The sequence below is a fragment of the Hemitrygon akajei genome, chromosome 20 (assembly GCF_048418815.1).
Source record: "Hemitrygon akajei chromosome 20, sHemAka1.3, whole genome shotgun sequence".
Classification (NCBI taxonomy): Eukaryota; Metazoa; Chordata; class Chondrichthyes; order Myliobatiformes; family Dasyatidae; genus Hemitrygon; species Hemitrygon akajei.
In genome coordinates, this window is record NC_133143.1 from 57,866,884 (window position 1) to 57,885,605 (window position 18,722).

The 18,722-nt window shown below is 38.6% G+C and overlaps 1 protein-coding gene across 1 annotated transcript in view; it reads left to right on the forward strand.

Moving 5' to 3' along the window:
- Window positions 1-18,075, forward strand: part of ice1 (KIAA0947-like (H. sapiens)) — a 49,539-nt gene extending 31,464 nt beyond the window's left edge. The window contains exons 14-19 of the mRNA XM_073024363.1: window positions 474-642; window positions 1,563-1,723; window positions 3,214-3,404; window positions 4,145-4,251; window positions 7,733-7,831; window positions 14,888-18,075. Of these exons, the coding sequence (XP_072880464.1) occupies window positions 474-642; window positions 1,563-1,723; window positions 3,214-3,404; window positions 4,145-4,251; window positions 7,733-7,831; window positions 14,888-15,105 (945 nt within the window). The 3' untranslated portion in view covers window positions 15,106-18,075. The remainder of the gene's footprint in view (window positions 1-473; window positions 643-1,562; window positions 1,724-3,213; window positions 3,405-4,144; window positions 4,252-7,732; window positions 7,832-14,887) is intronic.
- Window positions 18,076-18,722: the final 647 nt, after the last annotated feature.

The following is an 18,722-nucleotide window of genomic DNA, read 5'->3' on the forward strand; positions in this document are numbered from 1 at the left end:
TGAGCAAAAATGATGATCCCTGCCCAGTCTTAGATGCACACGTATTTGACCTAATTTCCATCAGTGTTGGTTGAGGTTGAAAAAGCCCAATGCATGTTTTTATGCATACAAAGAGAAGTGGTTAAATGTCAAGTTGTTTTTACTTCTGTTGTGTGGATTTTTCCACAAATTGGGAAGAGGCAGTGGAGAGCAATTGCTTGCAACATTCAGACTTTCTATTTTCAAGTGAGTCAGGGCTTTGGTTTTCACTGAAGTTGGGGGTGGATGTTGTGATTTCAAGAAATTGCTCAGTTTCCTGTGCTGGACTAGATTGTATTTGATTCTGAACAAGAACTCATTGGAATGAGGCTCGAGTAAAATGTAAATAGTGACACGAATCAGTTGGGCTGAGTGGCCTACACCTGCACCATGGGTCCTGTGTGAAATACCAAGATGCTTTAACTGAAAAGTTATTTAATCTTTTTTAATGGCAGGATTTAACAGAAGCTGTATTATCGGCAATCGTTAAGAAGCTGAAGGCTGAGAAAAGTACTCTCGATGGTAACTGTCTTCAAGCACTTTGTCGAGTTTATGTTGCAATCTGCCGACAGCAGGGAGACCTTGAACGAGCTCGGCTTCTTTCCTATAGTGTCCTAAAGGAAGGTAAGGAAAAGTGTTGGAATTATGCAACTTTAAGCTATTTAATGTGATTTAAATTAATCTGTTACTTTGGATGATTTTGTGGACATTAATCAGATGCTCCACAATAAGTAAAACATAACATTTTTTGTTTAATCCATTAATCCTGTTTCTCAGGCTGTCTGAAAAGAGTAATACATATTGGGTTTTATATATTCCTCTAGGCAGATATTCCCACATAGGGGGGAAAAAAGAGATTCAATGATTTCTTTTTAGCTCATCATTATTATCATATGTGCCATGCCATATGATGTATGCGATCATGGTCTTTTCATGACCATGATTGTTCTTGACAAATTGTTCTATAGTAGTAGTTTGCCATTGCCTTCTTCTGGGCAGTGTCTTTACAAGCTGGGTGACTGGCCATTATCAACACTCTTCAGAAATTATCTGCCTGGCATCAGTGGTCGCATAACCAGGCTTTGTGATATGCACCAGCTGCTCATAAGATCAATCCACCACCTGCTCCCATGTCTTCACATGACTCTGATTGGGGGGGGTGAGCAGGTGCTACACCTTGTCCAAGTGTGACCTGCAGGCGAGCGGAGGGAAGGAACACCTTACACCTCCTTTGGTAGAGACACATCTCCACAATGCTATGCACCAGATAAATGCAGATTTGTTTCAATAATCAGCAAGCACACTGAATTCATCATCTGGCCCTTCTTCTCTAAGTTGTGAAATCAGTGCCTAAAATTCTGCTTTCGAGTGTCTCATAATATTGAATTTTGGTGGTTTGTGGTTTCTTTCTATTGTGTTCTATCTATAAAATGTTTTTTTTTATATACTGGCTTTTTGCGTGAACCTGAAGTGTACTGTTGATTGATGTGTACTGTTTTACTTCTTTCACCATACTTCCAATTTGGTAAATCCTTGTTTTTCAGACTTTTCAGACTCAAGCAAACTGCTGTTGCTTATCCTGAGCGTCTGGCAAAACATGATTTCTATGCAAGGACCTGTTAATAAAGCTATGCAAGCTGTTGCCAAGCACCGTGCCAAAGGAGACATTCTGAATTGTTTGAGCGTATACCTTAACTGGGAGAAGGTAATACCTCTTCATTACAATTCCCTCCACCATTGCAATGTTAAAAATATTGTCATTTAATTTAGCTCTTAAATTAATAAGTGTATAACTTTTATGGTTTTTAAATAAGGAACTTATATATAATCACTTTACTACTGACTATTAGTAAGTCACAGGAGTTTACTTCAGCACTTAATACAATTCAACCATATTTAAAGAAGTATTTTTTTTTGCTATGATATTGAAAGTAAAATTAAAAATATAAATGTTCCAGGTTGATTGCAAGTATGGTCTTAAAAGATGCAAAAAAGAAAGGTCAGACTTACTCATTTTTAATTTTTTTTTTAACTTGAGAGAAATGAGAGGTCTGTACCTGTGGGTGAATTTCTATCTCAGTAGGGATGAAGGATTGGCATAATGGAGGTTAAGCATAATAAATCTAGACAAAGAAACAATGTTAGGGACGTATTTATTGCAGGACATGATGGGAAAAGGGCAACATCCATGACTACATTTGGCATGGTTGAGAATGTGGTCGGTGCTGTATATTTAGAGAGGCTATAAGATTGAGGAGCAGAATTAGGCTGTATGGTCCAACAAGTCTTCCACCAATCCATCATGGCTGATTTATTATCCCTCTAAGCCCCATTCTCTTGCCTTCTTTCCGTAACCTTTGATGCCTGACTAAGGATATAAAGGAATAGATTATTGGTTGAATACCTGCAATGTTTCTGGACTGAGGTGGCAGGGTTGCAGTGAAAAAGCAATTACTGTTTATTTTATAGAGTGGTTTTGTTTAATCCTTGCAAAAAATTCATAACTTTCAATTCATCTATTGATTCTTCTCAATTCCAAGGTGAACAAATCTAGCTTCTTCCAGCTCTCTCCTAGCTCCTAGAAATCATTTGAAGTTCTTCCCTCCCAAAAACCCTTTAATTATCTAATATTATGATTAGTGTCTTTTCCCATGAAGACTAATTGAAAATAATTACTTGGAATTGCTACCATTTTTCAGTTGTCCTAGTCTCATCCTTCATGATACCAATACTTACTTCAGCTTGCCTTTCTTTTTACGTACTTGTTGTTCCTCTTCACGCCGTGTGGTGCATCGGGCAGCAACCTTTGCCGTTTCCATACCATTAGTCTGCTCTTCTTTACGAGGCTACGTTGCTAGCTCAACACTCAACCCAGCATGGATGGAAAACATGCACAGAGCCAGCTGGATTCCAACCCAGGACCACTCACCTTGAAGTCCAGTGCAGATGCCACTACAGTCCCGGCTGGCTTTTTTTAAAACATAGTTTTTACTATTTCTACGAGATTTTCCAGTTACTTTCATACTGTTTTCTCACTCTTAATAGTTTGTTATTTCCGGGTCTTCATTACTCTGTTGCAACAATGAAAGAATGTTGATCTAGTCTTGGCATCTATCCCATCAATACCATTAATGAAGATGTATTATTTTCTTTTATGAAAAAGCTTTATTTACTGCTTTCATGTTTCATTTCTAGAATCTGCCTCTGGATATAAGTAGTTTGATTTCAAGTTTCCTTGTTGCAATGCAGCAGAGTCCTAAAGTGAGATTCCAACCAAGTAGCGAATATGGAATAGATTTCAATGGCAATATGTGGGAGCTGATATATGCCATTGATCTACTATGCTCCCAACAACATTGGGCATGGACACACGATTGCTTCATAAGGTACTATTAGATATACTAAGTTGCATGGAAAGTTAGAAAAATGTCATTTTTTAAATTATAGTAGGACTGCTTCAATAAATCTAACATTTATACTCAGCTTCTATACACTAATGAAAAAGTCATGGCTAAGTGGAACATTGCGTTCTGTGGTTTAATTTCTCGTAACCACATGAACCTCTGTTAAGGAGCTGCTGTTTAAACCCCAGGCTTGAACAGGGTGATTGCTCACTTATTACTTCTCAAAGACTAATATTGTGTATGCATTTGAGTGAATAGCAAGACCCTGAAGGGCTGTAGTGGTACACTCAGTGTGGACTGGTTTTAATAAGGATTTTGGTATTTTAGCATCCTTTTCAAGTTTGCAATTACAACTTGAGAGCCATACACTTGACGAGTGCCTTGCTGTAAAATTCATTATTCTTGGGTCTGCCTTAGTAGAATTTAATAATTGTTGATGCTTATCATTGAAATAACTTTTCAGTACAGCCAGCATTGAGGCTTTAGAACAGTCTCGAGGAAATTAACAGCAGATGATGGACAGAGAGCTGTAAGATTTTCCTTTGCAGAATATAAATTCTTCCTGTCCTTTGAAGCAAAATGTCAAACATGCAAAAAGTAATGTGCTTTATTTTGATGTTATTTTCCTGCAAAGTTGTTCATCTTTTGGCTCGAAATTTATAGTTTGTGTTTCACATTTTCAGTGGTGGGTGACTTCTCTACTTTGGTGTTTTGCTCCTTAGGAAGGAAGCGTGGCCAGTGTTGGATAAATGGATGAAACGCAGAAAAGGATATCGAAATGTTCTGCTCGTTCAAGATGTCACTGTTGCTGGTGTCATGAGACTCATTGGTAATTAATTTGATGCTGGTAGCTATTGGCCTGGTTTTGGGGGTTCCTAGCCTTATTCCAATGAAATATTTCAATGCAGACAATCGTAAATTTTGCCACATGTGGCTTTTGCTTTTCCATGTGTTAATGTTCAAAGTGATAATGCATTTAAATAAAGGCAAGCCTTCAGACAGGAGATCTTTGAATGACATCAACTGTGAGAGAATGTCACCTGCAACAATTATTGAGATTCTAGTCTTTTCCATGGGCCACTTTGCATAAGAATGCAATTCAAATTGAATTAAGCATCTTTTCGCAAAGTGGTGTAACTGGACTTTGCAGAAGATAGAGGCATTAATGTCAAGTCAAACATTCCTGCGGTTAGATATAGGGGAAATTTATTTGAAGTGATGGAGGAAACTAGTGATTGACAGTACATTGGGACCCACATCTACTATTTTTAAAGCTGGTTAATGGATTTATGTTAAATTGTTGTAAATTTGACAATTAGAACTTGTATGTTCTAAAATGAAAATTGAGAAATCAACTGAGTTATTATTTGACCTGCTCCATTATATCAACTGTAACTCATTTGGTAGTACTCCTGAGTCCAGAGGTTGTGAGTCCCACACAAAGGCTGGAGTACAAAAATCTGCGCTGTTACATTTGTGCAGGGTGTGCTACATATTGTCATCATCACACGGTCAATCACATGAACATCCCTGTGGATGTGAGAGAGAAGTTTCAATGGACAAAGAATTGAACTCATCTTGGCAGATCAACACTTGCTCCAAGAACAAATCAGAAACTGGATAGTCATGCGACGAGTAGCTCACCCCCTGACTTCCCAGAGCCTCGCCCGTCATTCATAAAGTTTAAGAGTGTGATAGAAAACTCGCTGTTGCCTGGATGGGTACATTGTTGAATATGATCCATAGCAAAGCAGCCCACTTGAGCAATCCCTATCTTACCACTCACTCCGCTCCTCGACCTACATTGTAAACCTTTTTCAAAACAAACCCAATTCACCAGCCCCTCTGCAAACCCACAGAACCAAAGGACGCAGGTCATCAGAACGGCCCTAAGTCGTGCGCGGACCTGTCTTAGAAGTACATCGTTATTGCTGGATCGAAATCCTGGAATCCCCTTCCCGACAGCCCTGTAGGAGTGCCATCATGAAAAGGGCTGCACTGTCTCAGGGAGGCGCATTACCTTCAGGGGGGAGTGTGGCTATTAGCCATGTCAGCATTACTGTATCCTGCCTCTGACTGTTTAGAAAAAAAGTTCTATTTTCCATGGGGGAATTAATGAGAGCAAACTTAACCTACCTGATTCCACGGCACAAGTTTGAGGAGAAGCTGAGGGGCTATCCCCGGTGAATGAGCCAAAAACCTTTACCCTTCCTTTATATTGCTCAAAGGCTGATTATCAGAGCTTGAGGCTCATCTAGTGAAGTTATAAAGCTTCAACCTCTAACCCAGGGGTTTCCAATCTGGGGTCCATGGATCCATTGGTTAATGGTAAGGCCCATTGGCATAAAAAAGGTTGGGACTCCTGCTCTAACCTTATCGTAGAGTTATAACATCCAGATCATAACCACTGCTCCCAGTTTCTCAGACAACAGCTGTTATTTGTAGTCCTGAGTTGACAGTTGCACCCTCTGTGCACCTGGTGTTAATGTCTTTATTAGAACAAAGAACAGTACAGGCCCTTCATCCCACAATGTTGTGCCAACCAATATAAACCCTACTCCACAATCAATCTAACCTTTCCCTACTACACAACCCATAAACCTCCATTTTTCTTACATTCATGTGCCTGGCTAAGATGTTTCTTAAATGTCTCTAATGTATCAGCCTCTATCGCCATCCCTGGCAGTATGTCCCAGACACCCATAATCCTCCATTTAAAAAAAAAAACTCCTACCTCTAACATCTCCCCTAAACTTTCCTCCACTCTCCTTAAAACAAATGTCCTCTGGTCTTGGCTGTTCCCAAGGTGCTGGATGACCACTCCTGTAATCAAAGTCAAAGTAAATTTATTATCAAAGTACATACATGTCATCATATGCATTTTCTTTCAGGAATTTACAGGAAAATAAAGAAATACAATAGAATTTATGAAAAATCTGTACAAAAGAACAAACAACCAATGTGCAAAAGGTGACAAATAGCCAATAAAAAAAGATAAACAATACTGAGGACATGAGTTGTAGAGTCCTTGGAAGTAAATCTGTAGGTTGTGGAATCAGTTCAGTGTTGAGGTGAGTGAAGTTATCCATGCGGGTTCAGGAGCCTGATGGTGAGGTGTAATAACTATTCCTGAACCTGGTGGTTTCAGAGTAAGTCTCCTTTACCTCCTTCCCAATGGCTGTAGCAAGAAGAGAGTGTGGCCTAGAAGATGGGCATCCTTGTTGGTTGAATCTTAAATACTTCTGTAAAGTCCCCTCTCATCTCTCTTGCTCCAAAAAAAAAGCCCTAGGTTGTTCAGTCTTTCTTCCCTAGTATCAGTTGTCTCAGCCCTATGTCAATTGCCTGTTTTTTAATTTAATCACCCTGACCTCCACCCCACTGCAGACCTTCTTTAAGTCTCTCCCTTCTTCCTTTTCCATTTTTGTATTTGCTCATAAACTTCTTGTACCTTCCATTACTGACGAAAATACTGACCTTGAAATGTTTCTCTCATTACCCGACCTACTGAGCATTCACAGCTTTTCCATTTTAAAGATTTCAGTATCATTCCACGCTATTTAGCTTTTGCCTTGAGATCAAACATGTTACTTGAACAAGAGTTAGTGCATGTGAATTATCTTCTACATAATCTATCTACAGTTACACTAAGGGGAAAAAATTAATTACCATCTGTATGGTGGAGAACAATTATTTTTATTGCAATTATTTGTGATTGTATTTCTGTGTATTACAGGGTGGCACTGAAAACATTAGGCTGTAAAGTAGTTGCTGTATATTTAGAGCTAACTTGAGGATGACTCTGACAGTGAGTGATGATTCCATGTTGGAATTTGGCTGTGTTTTGTTTGCCTTCATCACTATAAATGTGGATTAGTCACCAGTCTGCTTTGGATAGATTGCCACATATTCCCTTTGAGTTGAAATGTTAGCTGTAGATGCACATCTGATTTTGTCAGATGAGAACTGGGAACCATTTTCAGTGGTGGAGAGAGTGATAATTTGAAATGGAAATCCTTATTTCTACTTTAAAATAGTACAAAAACAGTAAATGCTGGAAGTGTTCAGCAAGTCGACCAACTTTTGTGGAAGTTAAAACAATATTCATGTTTCAGAGCGGGCCTTTGTTGGTTCTGAAATATTAACTCCACCTGTCTTCCCGCAGATGCTGCCTAACCTGCTGAGGGTTTCCAGTATTTTTTGATTTTGCTTCTTTTTTTTCAGCCAAGTGTTATGGGTCTTTTGCAAAATATAATGCTAGCCAGAATTGTTTGTTGAAATATTTGTTTAATTCGTCTTCATTTAATTGCCAGGTTACTTGGGTCAGCAAGGACTGAAGAAAAATTTTCTGGTGGCGGTACAAAACATTTCAGCAATAATCAACAGTTTCCTCCAACACGCTTTTCAAGAAGGTATGTTGTCCTGACTGTATCATTCTGGCTTCTAAAATAAATGCTGCTTAAATGTTCAAGTTTTTCAAATGCCAGATTAGGTAACTAAAAGATTCCTTGTATTTTACCCTCAAACTATAATTATCAACAAAAGAAACTGGAAACCACTTCACTGTTTAAAAACAAAGTTTTATTCAAAAAGCTAGCTTAACTGCATCTTCTTATTTTGTTCTGTTGTCCAAATGGTTCCACATGTTATTTGGTGATAATATTTGCAATATTGTTAACAGATATCATTTCATATTTTGCTCAACAAAAAGAACCTTGTCATTTTTTTAGCTGTCGATTCAAAGTATAAGTAATCATCCAGTCGGCTATGATGTAAGATTCCAACTGTATGTGCTCAAATCAACAAGTTATTTTGTAATGGAAGATTCCTCAAAATGTAACTCTTATGGAGTAATTAGCCAAGGCCTAGCTGAAGTAGCTTGGGCAACATAACTGCTTAAATTAAAATTAACTTCGGAAGTCATTCAATTCATTGCTTATAACAATTTTCAGAGAATGAGTGTGTAATATGTAGCTCAAACTGGAAATTGTTCCATTCTTTACGAAAAGCAATCCCAGTCTGAGGAAAAGTATAAAATAAAAAAGGAAATAGTGGGATACACTGTAGCTCTGTCAGTATCAGGGATAAAGAAAAAAGACAAGTTAATATCTAGTGGGGCCTTTGGCAATATTTAAAAATTGTATAATAAGCTAAGCTTGTCTTCTCAAGTCAATGAAAGGAATGTTGTGAACAAAGGAATTGAATATTGGATTGAATAGGTTCCATATATATGGGATAAATGTGGAGGAACTGAGGCAGAGAAAACCTGGTTATGTCTTAATAGAACACAAAACCAGCTCATGGGGAAAAATTACAAATGTTAGAAATCAGGAGGCAATATTGGACAATGCTTTATAAAAGGGAAACAAAAATATTTACCTTCAGTGAAGGGGAGATCAAAAGATGTGGTTACGCATTAGAGCAGATATATTGAAAAGAGAGAAACTATGGAAATAAAATTCAGTCTTTGTAAAGTTTAGGCAGGGGAAATAAATCAAAATTTGATTCCCCTATGATTTGATAAGGTTATCTTCCGTGTCTCTTCACAGAAATGTAAAGAGACCAGCCACAATCTTATGAGATCTAATTGAAACCTATTAAATATTGAGAGGCTTAGATAGAATGGACATGGAGAGGATGTTTCCAATAGTGGGAGATTCTAGGACCAGATGGCACAGCCTCAAAATGGAACAACGTCCCTTTAGAACAGAAAAGGAATTTCATTAGCCAGAGATTGGTGAATCTGTGGAATTTAATGGCTGTGGCTGTGGCTGTAGAGGGCAAATTATTGGATATATTTGAAGCAGAATTTGATAGGTATTGATTAATAAGGAGGTCAAAGGTTACAAGAAAAATGGAGTTGAGAGGGATAATAACTCAACCACGATAGAATGGTGGAGCAAACTTGATGGGCCTAACTCTGCTCTTATGTCTTATGGCCTAAAAGGAAAATGTTCCAGATGGACCATTTTGAGAATACAAAGTATACATCTGAAGAATTCTCCAGGATCGGGGAGGACAGAAAATAGCACACTAGTTGTATCCCATACAGAATCATGATGAAAATATTACTGTCATGGGTTTTAAATCCCTGAAACATTGCAAGCTAGATGCAGCAAAAATGCATATAGTGCCTTGTTTTCATTATTTTAAGGACATTTGATTCCTTCCTATCAATGGAGGTGAAATTTACTTGAATGAAACCATGTCTTAAATGGAAGTAACAGTCCATTGATTTGTTGACTATCCAGTTCATTGCTGAACCTCTGTGGACCTCAGTGTCTTCAGCAGAATCTCCCAGCCTTATACCAACTACCAGGGCAGAGTGGGACAATACTTAATTAACCATTTCCATTCATGATCTTTATCGCCTCTTTGTTACATTACTAGCAGCTTTATGAACTGCAGCTTAGTTAAAAGCCTCTGAGCCTTTCTTGACCTATGTAACACTTACGTGATCGGCTGATGTATGTCTAGGGGAAGATTCATCCACCCGCCAAACCGTGCCTCCCGTATACGTGGATGCTGTGAAATGCACACTAATACAAACTCGCACACACAACATCAAGCGCACACCATGTACGTTTACAGAATATACTTTATAAATCTTACTAGAACTAAGTGATTAATAACGATACAGTATATATGAAAGAAAAGAAAATAAAGAAAAGGCGCCAGAACTTATCAGGGTTCAGTCAATTAGTGCACATCGTTGGAGCTCAACCAACGAGTCTTCCATCCACTCTTCGACCTTCTCCGGCTTCCACGACCCCCGCACCTGGGACCACCCTCGGTGATCGATCAGCAGCGCCTCCAGCACCCATCCGCCTTCCTCGCAATCTCCTTCCCGACTCCTCAAAAGTCCGCGCAACAACAACTCACAGACCCACAAGAATGAATAAAATCAATTCCAATTGGTTAACAAATGAATACAATTCTCATTATCAGTAACTATAACCCAAACAAGCTTCGAGAGTGCTCTGCAAGAAAAAGCATTCTCTCACCAGTTAGCATAACAAAGAAGCATTTTGATTAACATTAGCAGTACACTTAAACTAGTCTTCATTGGGATTATTTGTTCAGTTTGTTGCTCAGTTTCACACATTAAATGGAGAACAAAAGTCTTTGTAATCAACACAAAAGATTCTGTAATGGATAAGTGCTCTCTTTTACAGGACTGGAATCCTTAGCATCTTTTGGAGACCTTGCTCTTTCCTCAGTCTAACAGGAAGTGTTGCTATCACTCATCCTGCAAATGTTCTTTTCAGTAATTCCACAGAACCTTATTATCTCCTTTTTCAGTTATCTTTGACCAATTTCTACCCTGCTTTCTCTGTACTTAGGAAACAAGTTTAAAATCTCCCTATAAAGTTCAAAGTAAATTTATTATCAAAGTATCAGACTTCTCCCTCAATGTCACAAAAACAAAGGAGCTGGTTGTGGATTACAGGAGGAATGGAGACAGGCTATGGATCTGGGCTTGAGAGGGTAAACAGCCTCATGTTCCTCAGTATCCACATCACAGAGAACCTCACGTGATCTATACATACCAGCTGAGTGGTGTAAAAGGCACAACAGCGCCTCTTTCACCTCAGACAGTTGAGGAAGTTTGGAATGGGCTCACAAATCCTAAGAACTTTCTACAGGGGCACAATTGAGAGCATCCTGACTGGCTGCATCACTGCCTGGTATGGGAACTGTACCTCCTTTAATCGCAGGACTCTGCAGAGAGTGGTGCGGACAGCCCAGCACATCTGTAATTGTGAACTTACCATATTTACCATATTTACAAGGACAAGTGTGAACAAAGGGCCCGTAAGATCATTGGGGACCCAAGTCATCCCAACCAAAATCTATTCCAGCTGCTACCATCCAGGGAGCAGTACCGCAGCATAAAAGCCAGGACCAACAGGCTCTGGGACAGCTTTTTCCACCAGGCCATCAGACTGATGAACTCATGCTGATTTGAGTGTACTCTATATTACATTGACTGTTCTATTTATTATAAATGACTGTGATTGCACATGGCACATTTAGACGGAGACGTAACATAAAAGATTTTTACTCCTCATGTATGTGAAGGATGTAAGCAATAAAGTCAATTACGGTATACAACCCTGATGTTCATTTTCTTACGGGTATACTCAGTAAATCCAAGAACCAAAATAGAATCAATGTAACACCACACCCAGTAGGATGGACTAGCAACCAACGTGCAAAAGATGACGACAAACTGCAAATACGAAAGAAATTATACCGGTGCCTTTGAAGAATGTGGTAACCTGCCTCAATGCCTATCGTCCAATAGTGCTTGCATCCATTGTGATGAAGTGTTTTGAGAGGTTGGTGATGAAACATATTAACTCCTACCTGAGAAGCGACTTGGATCTGCTCCAATTTGCCTACCAGTGCAGCAGGTGAACAGCAGATGCTATTTTATTGGCTCTTCACTCAACTTTGATACATTTGGACAGCAATGATACATACATCAGGATGCTGTTTATCGACTGTAGCTCAGTATTCAACACCATCATCCCCTCAAAACTAATCAATAAGTTTCAAGGCCTTGACCTCAATACCTCCTTGTGCAATTGGATCCTCTATTTCCTCCCCAGACAGTTCGGGTTGGCAGCATCTCCTCCACAGTATGCTGTACTGTGATAAGCTATATTCTGGTAAAGCAAGATATTTTATCTCTAAGAGATAAGTATCCAAAAAATCACACTGTGATCTGAAAAACCATCAAAACCATCTGCTTTCTCAGAGGCTGAGTCCAACATAGGATAAAATTGATCAAACAAGTTAGTTGGATGAATATCCAATCAATATTTGTTTTTATTTTCTCATTGTTGAGGTAAGCATCTAAAAATCGCTCCTGAGATGCTGTTCAAACTCTCCACTGGCCAAGGTTTTAAAATCTCCTGGTGAAGATTTTAATCGCTTTAATGCCCCTATGGACCATGCCATAGTGACTCAAAAATACAAGAGATTCTGCAGATGCTGGATATCTGAGAAATGCATGCAAAGTGCTGGAGGAACTCAGCAGGTCTTGAGCATCTCCACTCCATCCTCCAGAAGCAGAATTTCCCAGTAGCTAACCATTTTAATTCCTGTCCCCCATTCCTTTTCCAACATGACGGTCCATGGCCTCCTCTTCTGTGATGAGGCCACTCTCAGGGTGGAGGAGCAACCCCTCATATTTCAACTAGGTAGCCTCCAACCTGATGACATGAGCATCAATTTCTCTTTCAGGTAATGTTTTTCCTTTTCCCTTTCCCTTCCCCCTTCTATTCCCCACTCTGACCTCTTCACCACACCTGCCTAACACTTCCCCTTTATCTCTTCCTCCTTCCCTTTCTCCCATGGTCCAGTCTTTCCTAACAGAATTCCTTCTTCACCAGCCCTTTGCCTCTTCAACCTATCACCTCCCAGCTTCTTACTTCATCCGCCCTTCCCTACCTGTTTATTCTGGCTTCTTTCCCCTTCCTTTCCTGTCCTGAAGAAGGTTCTCATCCTAAACCTTCGACTATTTATTCCCTGTTTAGATGCTGCCTGGCTTGCTGAATTTCTCCAGTGTTTCGTGTGTGTTGCAATAGTGACTCGAGTTTTTGAGATGCTGGAGAGTGGAATCTTATGACAGCTACTAGTGGCTGTCCTGTGACATAGAGAGTGATTATTGGACTATGATTTAACTGATAAATATCTCCATACCACTTGCAAGTGGTGAGAATAGAGGGAGGGTTTAGAGTATATTTAAACATCAGTACACCTGAGAACCAATTACATGGTCATCTGCAGAAGCTGATGAGAACAAGGTTGTGCAAGATTTACCAACAAACGCATAGATCAGTTGGATAGCCGGAGACTTTTTCCCATGGCGGAAATGACCAACGTAGGATTCATAATTTTAAGACAATCGGAGGAAAGAATAAGGGGGGGTGGGGTGGTAGAGGTGGATTTTTATACAGAGTGGTGGGTGTGTGCTGCCAGGGGCAGTAGTTGAGGCAGATATATTAGGGAGATTTTAGAAACTCTTAGATAGCCACATGGATGATAGAAAATTGGAGGGCTATGTAGGAGGAATTGATGAGAGGGTAGATTAAAAGGTTGGCTCAACATCATGACCAAAGCGCCTGTACTGTGTGGTTATGTTCTGTGTGGCGGAAGTACACTCACTCGAGTCGAGTAAGGTAACGTCATCGGGTGGCTGTTGAGGCTGAACAGAATACACATATTTTGGTGCAGTGTGAGAAAACATAAGTGGTGATTTTGGTTCGTGGGGTCTTTTGCTTGTTCATCCTCTCCTTTCACAGCTGCCACTTGCTCTCTGCACTAAGACTGCGGGATACCATTAAGAGTTTGATGTGAAGGATGAGTGGATCAGGAATGGCAGGATTGCTACCATTCGTGCCACTGAATGAATGAGCAGTGAGTTAGATCATCCAGCCAATGACTCAGCTGTAGCTACTCCAGGAGTAGAGAGGCAGCCAAGTCTATCTGAGTGTTGGAGTTGCTCCAGGAGCTAAGCAATTCCTAGTCCTAAGGCAAAGATTTTGCCAGTTCTGTCAAATATATTTTGGTGCCATCCTCTAAATTAATTTAATGCAAAGTAGGAGGTGTCATTTTTAAAAAAAAACATTCCAGTGTGTTAGTGTTTCACACTTTTTTTGTGAATCTTACACATGCTCTCCTTGGTCAGTGAAATGTCTCTTTTCCTCAGTAAAGGCTGGATTCTTAAAATGAATTTGCAGCAAGTTTTGCAATTGTCCCTGATCACTAATGTGATTAGCTTGCAAAATAAATTAAAATTCTCTTTGTATGGCTTTGGGCAACAAAGTAAATGTGAAAAGATGGTTAACTAAGCAAGTGGTGGTTTCTATTGCAATATTTGTGGTGAGAAGGAATTATTGATTTTAAATGTTCCTCTTTATTTCATCAGTACACATTTGATCTATTATATCCTTAATTCAACTTGGTCCGGGAAAAGAGGAACACTGGGTGGCTTCTCCTTGTTGAAATTAATTTGAGGCAGAACAGGACAGGAACCAAATCTTATTATGAAGGGGAAATTACATCCAGCATCAATGATGTATATTTAGCTTGCATATGCTGATTCTATCTTAATAAACCTGTCACCTTCATATCGTAGCTATAATAGGAAAGTGATAAAAGTCGCTACTGCTGACAGCAGAAGTAATGGATGGGGATTCAATTTCAACACCTAAGAGAAATTTGGATAGTTATGTGGATGGGAGGGGTATGAAGGGTTATAGTCTGGGTGCAGGTTGATGGTACTAGGCAGGTTAATAATTTGGCACAGAATAGATGGCCCAAAGGGCCTGTGTTTCTCTGCTGTAGTATTCAATGACTCTACTGGTATAAATAAAACAAAATGATTATCTCATCTTTTAAGGTGACTATATATTGCACAGTGTGTGATCATAATTTCTGATCTACAACTTTTTCAGGAGTTCCGTGGCCTGTACAGTTATCAGCAGCTTATACGGTTTATGACCTGGCTCCAAGCAATCCAAAGGGAGCTCTGGACGCCCTACAGAAATGGAATGCATCAGTCACTGAACCAGTTCCTCCTGCAGCAAAAAACTGCCTAACCGAACTGGAGACTTACTGTGAAAGATTAAACTTTGAAACAAAAACCACAGACATCGCATCCAACAAACTGTAAAACTGTGATAAATGAAAAGACAACAATTCTCTCCCTGCCGCCACCACACACGTATAGAGGTAATAACTTCAGTCGCTGCAAAAATACCTAATGGTTAACTCAATGCTGGTTTTTACAATTTTGACAATGAGACTAGTATTGCAATCCATTTATACACTTCCTTCCTCTCAATCATCACCTAGAACTCTCTGTTAATGCAGACATCTAAAGAAAGTGTTGATACATTCTGAAACTGCAGTCTTGGGATATGCCTGAATGTGCAAATCCATTTTAGGCTTATATTTTCATAGATAAAGATATTTCTGTTAAACGTGCTAAACCCAAATATTGGAGGGGGGGAACTTCACATAATTGAATAAATTTGTTTTTTTTTTTTAAAAAAGTTGAAATAATTTTGTAAAGTACCAAAATTTAAACTTTGACAGATTTGTGCAAACACTAGATTGTTTTTATTTTTTAATTACTTGTCACTGATAACCAAGTGTTTCTGCTGAAAGCCAGGATTCTGAAGTAAATCTTAATGATTATAGATCCTATTCCTGAAATTGCAAGTGCATGAAAAGATATTTTTGAATGCTGAAGAAGCAGTCTTGTATTTCTTACACTCTTTTTTTAATTTGGGCACCCCAAACTTTTTTATTTGCAGCATAATGCCAGTTTAGCATGACCCCAATATGCAGTGTGTATTAACATCAGTCAGTGCAGCTATACAACATCACATTGCTCATTTCCCAGTTCTATTCAAGTCTTTTGGGTTTCAACAAAATGTTCTGCTGCTCTTTAATTTCCACCAGTCCCAACCCCATTTTATTGTTGATTTCTCTAAAAAAAAACACTATGGAAAACATCCATCCATTTGGGGTTTTAACACACTGAAAGAAGCCGTCATGCCTTGCTGGCTCTTTAAAAACAGCTATTCAATAATTCCCAATTTCAGGATCTTTTCTCAACGCTGAAAAGAAATGGCTGCAAAATACAATTTTCACATAATGTTATACAGTTAGAAAATAGTGAAGTGAAACAAACATTAAACTTGTTTTTAATCATCAATAAATATGATTTTCTTCATTTTAAACCCTATTATAATTAATTCACATTCTAGTAATATTTCCTCCTATTCTGTCCTAATCAAAGACCTGGATAAAGAAAAGACAGTGTGGTCAGCTATTACATTTTCCTTGCTAAAATGGAGGAACCTATTAGGAAAATATTAGTGCTTGAAAGCCACAAAAAAGTGTGCATGATTAAAATGGACCTCTGGAGAATATTAGACCATAAATCCATAAGATATAGGAGCAGAATCAGCCCATTTGGCTCATTGAGTTTTGCATGGCCATACAATTATGGCAATTTTTTTAATGTAAACCCCATTCACAAGTAAATGGTCAAGTAAACCTGAATCTTGACCACCTCCCCATAACCATTCGCCCCTTTACCAATCAAGTTCAATATATATTTAAGAGCAGCTATTAGTTCTAACTGTCTATTCCTACATTTAGCTCAGAAGTGATATGTGAACCAGGGCATAGAAAAAGATGATTGAGGATTCATTGCTGAACTGAATTGCAATCTCTCAAAGTATATAGTGTTAATATTTTACTTTGTTTAATCGTTTAATTTGATTACAATCAAGAATTGGAATTACACATTTTTACAGTTTGTCAAAGATATTAAGTTTGAAGCAATCTTTCTGTAATGGCAACTAGTTCACTATATCTTGGCCTAATCACAGCATGTCATTTTTTAGTCTTAACACCTTGATATTGTCAAGCTCTGCCATAAAGGATTTCAGGATGTGATGAGATATTTTGAGGTTTTTCTGTTTTTTCAGACCTAATTTTAGTAATTTCAAAAGTAGGAAGATATTAGCAATAATATTTCTCTCCTGTTGTTAATCAGTATGGAATGGCTTAAGTTAAAAAAAAACGTATGCATACATGCTTAATGCTTGTTGTTTAGAGTTTTAAATAGGCAAATGTGAGAGAACTGACAGAAAGATAAAGAATATTTCATTATCAACTACTGCCTTTGAAGGTAAAGAACATTTTCAGGGGGAAAAGTAGGTAAAGAGCAATCTCATGGGGTGGAGGTAAGGAAGGAAGTATTGAATTAACTTTTCTGAGCTACTCTCACAACTTAGCACAGTGATTTTTCATGCTTTAACAGCATTCTTTGCCACCTTCAATCTATCTCCAGCTGTGTTGTCTGTCTGTAATTATTTTGTAAATTACCTTCTCCATTTTGGATTTTGTAGAAAATTGCAGGTTAGAAATAGGCAGAAACTGGTGAGAGTATTATGAACAGGTCCAGTGGGAGATTAAATTACCTTTTACCCATGCCACACCTTAAATTATTTTTCAGTAAGCCAACATTCCAAGAGTTTCCATCTACACTGCACTTACAGATTCCATGTACTTAGATGTATTGTATAATAATAAAATTCTGGATCTTGGATTGAAAAGAGTATTTTATAGGATACATTTGACCCACAAAATTCCAAATACAAAGTAACTATTTTCAGGTCTAAAGCTACAAGTTTGTGTCCCATTCCCATGATGATTCAGTGAAATTTGTTTTTATGCAATTAGAGAAAGCCCAGATTGTTACAAAAATCAGCAGTGTAGATAACGTGTTGGGTATTTCATTGTGTTGAATTTCCCATGTCTCTGGATTGGCAGAACTTAGATTAATTAATGTCTTTTGCTTAAGCTATGTACATATGATTATTCATAGTGAAAAACAATGTTTTTCTGTGAATGCATGTAATTATATGAAACTTTGTTTCTGATTATTTTTGTTCCATTTAGGAATGTTTTATGTATAAAGACACAGGTGCAATGTAGGGTTTGGGTTCTGTATAAAGATTATTAAGTAAATATGTTTAACACTTGTAAGAATTTTTAAAACTTTTTTATACAAACTCGCGAATTTTCATGTGCAACACTTTTTATAATAAAATATGGAATCACATTTCGTGTTTTGAGTGGTATTTTAATGCATAGGTGAACACCTCTAGAAGAAAAACTCTCATCTCAAACCTCCGCTGCCTTGCTGCTGAACAGTACCTGCTCATGGGGAAGACTTTGGGAGTGAACCCAGAGGAAAAATCTGAAGCTGGAGTCCCTAAGGCAGTCCTATGTTGAGTTCAACACTAACTGGCATCTCCTGCAATGCTGCTGATGCCAAACTGCTTCACTGATCACCTTCCAGCTAGTCTCCTTCCCCACCCCACCTTTTTATTCTGGCATCTTCCCCCTTCCTTTTCAGTCCTGATGAAGGGTCTCGTCCAAAATGTCAACTGTTTATTTACTTCCATAGATGCTGCCTGACCTGTTGAGTTCCTTCAGCTTCTTGAGTGTGTTTCTTTGGATTTCCAGCATCTACATACTTCCTCGTGTTTATGTATCGGCCTCTGTTGTTCCTTTGGATTCATCGGCTGCATGGAGAGCTGCTCGGGCTGTAGCTTGCTCTCCAGAGGAAGCATTAAGAAGAGGGACGCCTCACATCCTAATAAGCTGGTAAGGAAGGCAGGCTCTGTCGTGGGCAAAGTACTGGAGAGTTTAACATCGGTAGCTGAGCGAAGGGCGCTGAGTAGGCTACGGTCAATTATGGATAAC